Source organism: Charadrius vociferus, unplaced genomic scaffold (genome assembly GCF_000708025.1).
Source record: "Charadrius vociferus isolate BGI_N301 unplaced genomic scaffold, ASM70802v2 scaffold399, whole genome shotgun sequence".
NCBI classification, from domain to species: Eukaryota; Metazoa; Chordata; class Aves; order Charadriiformes; family Charadriidae; genus Charadrius; species Charadrius vociferus.
In genome coordinates, this window is record NW_009653080.1 from 136659 (window position 1) to 147263 (window position 10605).

Sequence of the window (10605 nt, forward strand, 5' to 3'; positions counted from 1 at the left end):
CCCTATCTAACTCAGTTGCACCAAGAGCTCTCCATGAGGGACGCAGGCAGATTTTATTTTATTTTTTTTTGCAAAACCCCACTTGCAAAGGGGCTCATGGACACCAGTGGCCACTGCCACCAACTTGGAGGAGGAGCACCAACTCTCCTTGCTACATCTAATTCTTTCCTGTAATTCCTTGGAAACATGGAAAAGCACAGACCTTCCCAGAGTTATGGGAGAACAAGTCAGCCAGCACACCAGCCCCACGGCTTGAGGCCACCATGGGATGGTCCCTTGATGTGCTGGTGCAGGAACTGCTCTGAATCCCTAGTGCAAAGGGCGTTCTCCTCTCGGAGACATGGAATTGAAAATCGGGGTTGGACTTTCATCCTTCCCAAAGCTGATCCCATCCTTCTCTCCCCAGCCAGCGTTGGTCCCTCACAGTGCAGTTTCTCTAATGCGCTGAAGCTGCAGCTCTTCTGGAGATGGAAGATAACCAGATAACCCTGGACAACCTTGAGAGGGGTGCAGATAACCCAGCTTTCAACTCCATGGTAAGTCCTCCCTTTCCCTCCCATTGGGGTATAGGAGCCGCTCAGTGCACTCCCGCTAATGATGTTTTACAGGGGGAGGAGAGACTCTATGCAGAATCTGATGGGCCACATGGTGAGAGCAAGGAGGAGAGGAGAGGAGAAGGGAAAGGGAGATTCTCCTCCTACTGCAGGTAGGACAACCCCTGGTGATGCGTGTATGCAGGGTATTTCCAGTGCTCATAGCATGTCTGCAATCCTTGGGCCAGCGTTTCTCCTGGAGCCAAACCAGGCTTGCTGATCCGGGAGAAGAGTAGGGTTGTACTGACCACACAGGACACACAGTGCCTAATGGCTCCATATGGGTTTGTGGTGTGGCAGTGGCAGGTCTCTGTCCCCACAGCAGCGACCTGGAGCAAGCCTCTACTTGGGGTGCCCGGGGTGCTGGGCCATGTCACGGGGTCTCCCCTGCCGTAACGAGCCAGCTCACTCCTGGGAGTGGGCAGCAGAACTGCCAGAGGCCACATCACACCTACACCACCTTGCCACTGCCACAAGTGCCCTCCAGGAGGCACGGTCACCACCCGGATCCATTGGGTTGGGTTGGGTTGATCTTCAGGATCCATCTTCTGCGCCTCTCACATCTCTGGCGTGTGACTCTCCCCAGGAAGGCCGTGCAGCCGGCGTCTAAGGCAAAGCACTTCTGCAAGGCTCATGCCAAGGTGTTGAGAACGGTCGTCCTGGGGATCCTTGGAGTAGGTGAGGACTTCACAGCACTGAAACCCCATCTCCACATCCCTTTGGCTGGCCATGCCCCCAGGCTTGGAGGCTCCAAGCACCAGTCACAGCCACCCACGTGGAGGTTGTATCTGCTCTCGCCAGCCCCACTGCCTTCCTCCTCCTCACCCCACCACTCCTGTCCACGAGTGCTACTTGCACCTCACTGTCCTCCTCCCCTTTCTCCACCTACCCAAAGGGTTTGCTGAGCCTCTTCTGCTCGCTCCATGTGCCCCCTGACAGATGAGGTGCTGTCACCAGTGAGCCTGGCTGCTGAGGTGGTGCTCCTTAAGCCCTCCCCATGCACAGCTGGGGGCCTCAAGGGTGGCTGGGGAATGACATTTGGAGGAAATGAACCTCATTGTTGGCCCCGGTTAGTGTTATAAATCCATGATCCTACAGCCCTGATGTTTCTGACCCCCTAACGTGCCTTCTCCAGCCTACCTGTGCTACTTCATTGCGGCCTGTTGGCTCAACTTCGAGCGAGCCCTTGCCTTGGTTGTCATGACTGCCGTGGTTGCCTTCTTCGTCTGCTGGAGTCTCTTCAAGAAGCACTGTGGGGCAAAGGTATTGCTGCTCCTCAGCCCCGTTTGGAAATGCTTCCAAAAGTCCTGGCCGTGGCTGAAATGGTGAGTCAGGAAGAAGCAGGGCCACATCCTTCCCAGTGCCCAGTCCCCTCTATCATGGCTGCCCCACCAGAGCTGGGCTGGTGCAACTGACAGCCGGTGGCATTGGGCACATGCCCTAATGCCGTACAGGCACGTCATGAATGGTAAGTTATGGCCCAATCTGGGAACCACTGAAAAGCCGTGGCAGAAACCTCTTGCTGCTCTACCTCAGTAGCATGATGGCTATTCACACCCTTCATTTTTGTCTGAGCCCCAGGTTTCATCAGATGCATGGACCTTACAGTGGCATCTCCTGCACAATGAGCTTCTGCCCTTCATGAGCTGCTCTCCCCATGGGGACATCCTCTCTGTGACAGTCTGGGATTTCCTTTGCAGGCTGCTGTGGGTGGCCCTCCTGGGAGGCCTGATCACATGGCTGGTTTTGGACACCGGCAGAAATCCAGAGCAGCTCATCTCATTAGCTGGCTTCTGCTTTTTGGTGCTGTTCCTGTTCGCCTGCTCCAAGCACCACGGCGCAGTACGTGTTTCAGGTGTGGCTTGGCCATTGGTGCCCTCACAGGACGTAGCAACCCAGCACTGGGGAAGAAGTGGTCCCTTCCCACTGGCCTCTCCTAATGGCCCATCACTGGAGCTCCCTGAAGGACACAGAAGCCCAGCAGGGCTCCTGGGCAGAGCTGGGCACGCTGATCAGCTGAGCTGGTCGGGTGGATGGAGCCCCAAAGCTACCCTCTTCCCACTGCTCAACTCAGGGCTCCCCCACAGTGCCTCCATCCTCTTTTCCACCATGTCTCTCATAGTGGGTCAGACCCAGAGACCCAGCACCAGACCTATGCCAGAGCATCAGGTGCCTGCAGGTAGAAGGTGGGCCTGAGGTTCAGGTGCCCTGGGTGGCTTGGACAGAAATGACTGAGGTCCCAGTGGCTTCCAACCTAACCTACTTCAATGTTTTGGGCAATCCCTCCACCCCCTTCCTCCCAAGGAACAGGAATTTTTGCCTAGAGGGTCCGTACTTGCAGTCAAACCATCAGAAGGCCTCTATGCTTGTCTCCTCCCGGGTAAGCCTGGCAGGTTATGTTCCACCACCCAGTTCCCTGCATCCCACTGACTCGTCTTCTTCTACTATCACCAACCTATGTTTGTGGGTTTCTATGACACTTTCTTTGTTAGCATCCCCATGACCCTCACCCAGGGCACAGTGTGATGGTGTTTGCCACGTGCAGCTTTCAAAGGGGCAGGAAGCCAGAGAGGGAAGTCTGTGGGCTTTGCTAACATCTCAATCCCTGTTCTGCTCTTGGTCCCCAGGTGTCCTGGAGAGCTGTTTTCTGGGGTCTTGGCTTGGAGTTCTTGTTTGGACTCTTCGTCCTCCGAACAACCCCCGGTGTCCAAGCTTTCCGGTGGCTGGGTGACCAGATCCAGGTACTGAGTCTGCTCACTCTGTCCAATGCTTGCACTCTCCGTGTAGCTCCCCTGGGATCTGCAAGAAGAGCAGAGGGTGGCATGGGGCAGAGAAGCTGCAGGGACTGCACGCTCACCAACATTTTTGGGGAGAGGTGGAGAAAAGCCAGCTCTTCCCTGGGTTTCTGCAGCAGCCCAGGCCCTTTGGTGCGGTCTCCCTTGCAGGCTGGAAGTACATGGCTCGGAGACAGCCCACCAGTATCCCCAGCTGAGGTTTCACAAGGTCCTTCTCTGGTGGGGCAGTGAAATGGGGCTGGGGGTACGGACCCCTGTGTTGTGGTTGAAGTGAGACGTCAGGTAAAGAGCTAATGAAGACCTCTGTCCTACTGCGTAACTTCTCCTCTTGCAGACCTTCCTGAGCTACACCAAAGCTGGCTCCAGCTTCGTCTTTGGGGACAAGCTCATTGAAGAAGTCTTTGCCTTTCAGGTCAGCTTGGGGAATAGGGTATGGGAGGGAGAGGCAGAGCCTGGTTGTCTTCTGGCCCGGCTGCCTTGCTGGGTCCTGAAGAGCATAGAGCTGAATGCAGCCAGTGTTGCCAGAGCAGAGCTCAACCAGCTCAAAGATGGGTCTCCCTCAGCTTTGTACCCACCTGTAGACCTCCTCAGTGCCATGGGGGATTTGCGCTGGCCCTGTCCCTCCTGCCAGCCTGGCCCAGTCTTGTGGGACACCAATAGCTTGGGGTTGCTATGCAACACCATGCCATGCCCAGCTCATGAGACAAAGGGGCTTGGTCCCCAAGTGTACTTAGATGAACTGCTCAGCTCTCCTTTAACCCCGCGCTCTGGTGCCTTGCCTGCAGACTCTGCCCATCGTTGTTTTCTTCAGTTGTGTGATGTCCATCCTCTACTACCTCGGTGTCATGCAGTGGCTCATTGTCAAGGTAGGGCCCCCCCACTTGGCTCTGGGATGGTGGTGGAAAGGTGAAGAACCTGTTGGCTTCTCTGACTACTATGATCAGCTGAGGGATGTCCCAAGAAAATTGGGATGGTACTAATTTGGGGTGATTTGTCCTGCTAAAAGAATACACACAAACTCCCTCTTTCTTGCACGTCCTCCTGAAAAAGCCCAACCCTGGGGTTGATGTTGCTACCTGCTCTGTGGACACTTCCCAAGATCACCTCTGTTGCAGCAGGCCAGAGGTCCAAACAGTGCCCTGCTTCGTGGAGTGGGTGGCAGGGTGCCAGGAGCCTTTGTGAATGAAGTGGCCCTCTCTTTCCCCAGATCTCCTGGCTGCTTCAGGTCTCGATGGGCACCACTCCCACCGAGACCCTCAGCGTGGCAGGGAACATTTTTGTGGGACAGGTAAGGTCCTGGGCAGGAGATCCAGCTTCTCAACCCTTGCAGCTGAGCCTGCCCAGAGGAAGGGTCTTCTCCTCCCTTCCCAGGACACCTGCGGCCCTGGGTGGCCCTGCCTCAAGGACAACAGGGATTTCTCTCTCGCAGACTGAAGCCCCGCTGCTCATCCGCCCGTACCTTGCAGACATGACCCGTTCAGAAATCCACGCTGTGATGACTGGTGGCTTTTCCACCATTGCTGGAAGCGTGATGGGTGCCTACATCTCTTTTGGGGTGAGTGCACGAGCAGACATATGCCACAATGCTCCTGACTATGGGGTCCTGACATGCAAGACCTGCCCTGGACTTGCAGAAGGAAGAAGACCCCCAGCGGGTGCCCCATGGGTCCCTTCCATAAGCAGGATGAGGCCAGGTTGCCTCCACGTCCAGCCTCACCTTTGCTGGCCTGGCCAAAACCCCGGAGCCCTGCCAGGTAGAAGGCACTGCCATGGGACCCTCACTGCGTGTCCTTGCACAGCGAGCAGGGCAAATCTCCCTGAATCATGGGATAATTTAGCCTGGAAGGACCCTCGGGGGGGTCTCTGATCCACCCTCCTGCCCAAATGAGGTGATGGCAAAGCCCAAGCGAATACCCAGGGCTTTTTCCAGGTTGGTGGTGAACATCCTCATGAATGGAGATCTCCCCCCACCTCACTGGTCCATCCCACAGGTTCCCCAGTCACGGGGAACAATTTATTCCTTACATCCAACTGGAACTTCCCCACTGAAACTGTGTCATTGCTTCTCACCCTTTCACTGGGGACCTCTGAGCAGTGTCTTCCCTCCCACCCCCTTTTAAGTAGTTGGGAACGGCATCTACAACCCCCTCAGCCCTCTCTTCTCCCAGCCGAACAAGCCCAGCTCCTCCAGCATCGCCTTGGCGGTCCCGTGCCCTGACACCTCCCCAGGGGATGCCCTCCTCAGTGTCTCAGCCCCGGACATGGTGTCCAAATGTGGCCTCATCAGTGCTCCGTAATGGGGAATAAACCTTCCCCTCGACCTGCTGGCCGAGCTCCTGCTATTTAAACATTAATTAGTCTCCTTAAACGGGGAGCCAAGGTTGAAAGGTCAGAGAAATGAGACGTTTCCACTCGGCGGGCAGGGGAGGGGTGAGACCGGGAGCGTGGCTCTTCGTCAGCAGGTGGAAGTTCGCAATGTTGCACAACCTACTGCTCTGATGCTGATAAAAAAAGGCACAAGGAAGGGACAAGAATCATCACGGTTAGGTCAAACAGCAGGAGAGATTAACATCCCCGAGGCCATGACCACTGTGGCTCCAGCAGTGCCTCCATCCAGGTGGCCTGCCCTACGTGTCATGGCCAGCTAAGATGGGGAAAACAGAGACATTTTTCCCACCCTGAGCAGAGAGCCCTGAATTGCTCCAACCGTCGCTGGCTGATGCCAGCTGTGTGCTGGGACACACTGGGGTGGCATGTCACGGGGCGCAGCCTTGTGCTGAGGTGCCAAAGCCCCATGGTCTGCACCTTCCAGATAGATGCAGCATCACTGATCGCGGCCTCCGTGATGGCTGCGCCCTGCGCCCTCGCCATGTCCAAACTCGTCTACCCTGAAGTGGAAGAGTCCAAGTTCAAGGGCAAGGGAAGCATCCGCCTCTCCAGTGGGTGAGTGTGGGGAGAGGGATGGTGGAGTGGGGCTGCACGTGTCCTGCTGGTGTGGGGAAGCCATGGGGGCAATTTGGTGGACATGGCGGGGGGGCTGAGGTTGGGAGAGCCTGTGGGGTGTGGACACCCATGGAGCGAGAGCTGACCCTGCGCAGGGGATGCGAGGCCATGTAAGTCCATCAGGGTCTTTTTTTCCACGCAGGGAAGAGCAGAACATCCTGGAAGCTGCGAGCAACGGGGCTGCTGCCTCCGTGGGGCTTGTGGCCAACATTGCAGCCAACCTCATTGCCTTCTTGGCGGTGCTGGAGTTCATCAATGCCGCCTTGCGCTGGTTCGGGGAGATGGTGGACATCAAGGGGCTCTCATTCCAGGTAACCCCATGGGTAGCCCCATGGTCTGGGCTGCCAGAGCCTGCATCCCCCACCCATCCCTACCTTTGCCCGCTGCCTTGGCAGGCTGCCGAGACCTTTGCTGGGTGTTTGGCAAATGCTGGTATCCAAGCCAGAAGCTATGAAGATGGTCAGTTCTAAGTTGCTCCCATCTGGGATGCTTTCCCCAGGTGATTTGCTCCTACGTCCTCATGCCCGTGGCCTTTCTCATGGGGGCAGACTGGGCAGACTCGCCGCTGGTGGCCGAGCTCTTGGGGATCAAGATCTTCCTGAACGAGTTTGTGGCATACCAGCAGCTGGCCACGTACAAGAAGAACCGTCTGTCAGGCCTGGAGGAGTGGGACGGGAGCCAGAAGCAGTGGATATCTGTGAGGGACACCTGCCACCCTGCTGGGCACAGGGCAGGGATGGAGACAGCCGAAACGGGGCACAGGACCTGGCCAGGCAGACGGGTGGTGGGCAGGCAGGGGGATGATGGTGTTGAGGGTGGGAGAGCACCTATGGCCAGCTAGACTTGGATGTCCACTCACTGCTGGGCACGGGGTCACTCTGAAAGAATCAGTGAAGCCCTGTCTTCTTGGTGGGGCAGATCATGGTGCTACAGGGTCTCCTCTCCCCACAGCCCAGCCTCTCCCAGGCGCAGGCTGCCCACCACCTGCATCCTCACTCCCCAAAACAGCTGAAGGAGAAAGGGCTAGGGCGTGGGACTCATCTTCATCATGTTTGGCTGGGCTGGGAGCTATGACACAGTGCTCTGCTCTGGGTGCTCTGGGGCTGATGCTGGGCTGAGGTGACCAGCCTCTGCTGCTGTCTCCTCCAGGAACGAGCCGAGAGCATCACCACCTTTGCGCTCTGCGGATTCGCCAACCTCAGCTCCATCGGGATCATGCTGGGAGGCCTGGGTGAGTGTGACCCACATCCTGGGCACCATGCGGGGCCATCCTCATCCCAGGGAGCAAGGTCTCAGCTGGGGCAGGAGGAATTTGCTGCCCTCAAGCCTCCGTGTTTGGTCTCTGCCAGCACACAGATAAGAAACAGGATTTGCACGAGTTGATAGGGACGATTTTGCACTGCACCCATCGGCACATGCACGTGTCACAAGCACGGGTGCCACCCAGCCATGGGGCAAAGAGCAGAGACTCCAGCACGGAGAGCGCCGAGGGCTCTGATCGATCACCCACGGGTGCGGGGTGGGCCACTACGTGGCAGAGCCAGCCAGGGACCTGGGACATGTCCCTACCTGTCCCCAACTGGGGGTAGAGGCAGAGCAAAGATCTGACTCGCCTTGCTCTTTGCTTTGCCCCCGCAGCCTCCATGGTACCCCAGCGCAAGGGCGACTTAGCCTCCGTGGTGCTGCGAGCCCTGCTCACCGGCATCTGCGTCTCCATGCTCAACGCCTGCCTGGCAGGTAGGTCCTTGCCCACTGCCAGCGGGGCCAGAAAGAGCTGAGGAGGGACAGGCAAAGGGTTGAAGATCCCTATAAATGCAGATGCAGGGATGGGGACGGCTGGGCTGCCCTCCCCATCGCTCTGCCAGGCTCTCCAAACCCTCCGCCGTCCCCTCATGGCTTTGCCAGGTGCTGCCCGAGCCCAATAGCTCTGCTGGGGCCCCTCATCCACAGCCAGGCTGGGATGGGGACATTTGGGGCACTGCGAGGAGCTCCCTGGGGTCAGTGCTGCAACCGTCTGGGGGGTGAGGTGGGACGGCGCACAGGACCGGGAAGCACAGTCCCAGGTACATGATTTGCAAGCGAGCACAATCAGGGTATGGGATTTGCGAGCGGGATTAGGGCACAGGGTTTGCAAGCATGCTCAGGGCATGGGATTCGTATGCATGGTGTCTCAAGACCCCCAACCAGGAGACTTTGTCCCCCAGGTCTCCTTTATGTGCCAACGGAGGTGGGCGACTGCGTGACCTTCCTCAGCACCACCAACTTCAACTCCACCAGCTACACCATGTACATGTGCTGCAAGCAGCTCTTTGCTAGGTGGGTGCGAAGGGCCTCAAAGCCGTATGGTCCTCCCTGGGAGACCCATGTGGTGGGGCAGCAGCTTGTCCTAACCGCATTTCTCTCCTTCCAGCTCGGCACTCGAGAACGGGACGCTCTCCTTCACGGGAGCCTGGGCCGACGCGGCGGAGAGCGTGCTGTGCCTGACACAGTGCTGCAGGCACTACAACCACACGTCCTGCATGGGGACAACCTAGAAAGGTGCAGGCAGCTGCCCGCTCCGGGGACAAGGGCGTGGGAGCACCCGGATCTGCCAGGTCTGACCCCAAAGGAAGAAAAAAAACCCGCCAGAGTCCTCTGCATCTGTTTTTCTCCACTGCAGTGACAATGGGCAACCCTGTGCACCTTGCACAACCAGCACCCTTAGGTGCTGGCCCCACGGACACAAAGGAACTGCTCCCAAATAAACCATGGAAAGCCCCGTGTGCTTGCCCTCAGCGCCCCCCAGCCACCGATGGCAGCTGTCCCATAGGGCACAGGGTGCTTTGCCTGCCTTTGCTGCAGACCTCGCAAGCCAAGCCTCCGCCACATGCCAGCTTTAGGGTCCAGCTCTGGTCACCCTCTTCTCCCCCACGGGGTGCGGCTGGGGGTAAAGCCATTACTGGAAGACATTTCCTTCCCCCGAACACAAATCCGCCCCGTCCTTCCCTGCTCGGGTGCATCTTTTCTGCAGGGACCACAGTGCCGGGGAACAGGCCAGTTCTTCTCACTTTATTGCACTCGAGAGCACCCATTTGCCAACACGGCCACGTTATGTACATCGTTATTTTACAATGACCTAACGACAAAGCACCAGGACTCCGGAGCATGCTGCACTCCCAGCCCGGTCCCTTCCCTCTTCTGCCAGGCTGTACCCAGCCACCGTTTCGGTCACCACCCTGCTGGGTGGCATTGCTGGCGTCCGGCAGCCTCCTCCAAAGCTCTAGGGAAGGTGAGATGAAGCAGGCAGCACTGGGGCTCTCCGCAAGCCTCGCTGCCCGCTTCCACGCTCTGCCGGCTGCTGCATGCCTGAGCGAGCTGACGGGAACGTGCGAGGCTTGATGCACCGCAGGGTGCTTTACTTCCCTGCACGAGCATCACCGCCTGTCCATCACTGCCTCCCGCTGCGGGGCCCGGCATGGGTGCTGCCACTGGGGTACCGCACATGCCAAGGTGGGATGTGACGCCAAGCATGACCAGGTCATGCTGTGGGACTGGGCAGGGCGTACGCGGTCTGCGTACGGATGGGTGAGTCCTGCGGGCTGGACACCCGCATGGTGTCCACCAAAGCAATGCCTGGCACAGCGGGGAGGTCTCCCCTTCGCCCCGCTCCCAGGTGCCCCATGTGAGGTAGAGCATCCTTACCATGGCGCTGGCCGGCACCCACAGCAGCACCGTCGCCTGCAGCATCCACCCAGCAAGGGGGAGGGAGACTCACCCCAGGGCTCAGGGGACACCAGGAAGGCAGGGGCGCAAAATCCCATCCCCGTACAGCCGCTGGTGCCAACGCCAGCACCCCGCCACAGGGCTGTCCCCTAGAGCCCCAAGAGACAGCAGAAGGAGCCCTGCAGCTCACTGTTGAACCCCTCTGCAGCAAAAGCTTTTAAATCATGGTGTGGCAGGGCAAATGGGACTCCCCAGGGGCTGTGGGGGTTCACATCCTTGACACAGAGTGCTGGCAGGGCTTGGTGCGGTGGCTTTATGGAGGACACAAAGAGGGACACGAGGTGCTGGGAGACAGGAGGGCAGCCCGGACTCCCAGTTTGCTGAGGGGAGCCAGGCAGGGGGCATAGCCCGAGGGAGCAGCTCTGATGGCCACTGCCTTAAGGAAGGCAAACGGAGAGATTGGAGAGAAGAAAGGGAGAAGGAGTGTGGCAGGGGGACACGCGGCCCCACAG

General features: G+C 58.3%; 2 protein-coding genes across 2 annotated transcripts in view; one reads left to right on the plus strand and one right to left on the minus strand.

The window, feature by feature from the left end:
• The first annotated feature begins 467 nt into the window (after positions 1 to 467).
• Positions 468 to 8925, plus strand: LOC104293621 (sodium/nucleoside cotransporter 1-like). Its single transcript, XM_009893137.1, has 17 exons — positions 468 to 536; positions 609 to 706; positions 1180 to 1271; positions 1729 to 1918; positions 2294 to 2435; positions 3221 to 3334; positions 3723 to 3800; positions 4174 to 4254; positions 4596 to 4676; positions 4818 to 4943; positions 6201 to 6331; positions 6534 to 6702; positions 6891 to 7088; positions 7541 to 7622; positions 8030 to 8128; positions 8596 to 8707; positions 8802 to 8925. The coding sequence occupies exons 1-17, from the start codon at positions 468 to 470 to the stop codon at positions 8923 to 8925; spliced, it is 1986 nt and encodes a 661-aa protein (XP_009891439.1).
• Positions 8926 to 9908: 983 nt separating this feature from the next.
• The window catches only part of ALPK3 (alpha-kinase 3), a 25616-nt gene continuing 24919 nt past the window's right edge, over positions 9909 to 10605 (minus strand). The window contains exon 15 of the mRNA XM_009893138.1: positions 9909 to 10108. Within this exon, the coding sequence (XP_009891440.1) occupies positions 9909 to 10108 (200 nt within the window). The remainder of the gene's footprint in view (positions 10109 to 10605) is intronic.

Excerpts from the sequence above, each read along its gene's own strand:
- LOC104293621 (XM_009893137.1), top strand. The coding sequence starts at position 468 with ATGGAAGATAACCAGATAACCCTGGACAACCTTGAGAGGGGTGCAGAT. Across the intron at positions 1,272-1,728 it reads CCTGGGGATCCTTGGAGTAG|CCTACCTGTGCTACTTCATT; the intron begins GTGAGGACTTCA and ends TGCCTTCTCCAG. Across the intron at positions 6,703-6,890 it reads TCAAGGGGCTCTCATTCCAG|GTGATTTGCTCCTACGTCCT; the intron begins GTAACCCCATGG and ends TGCTTTCCCCAG.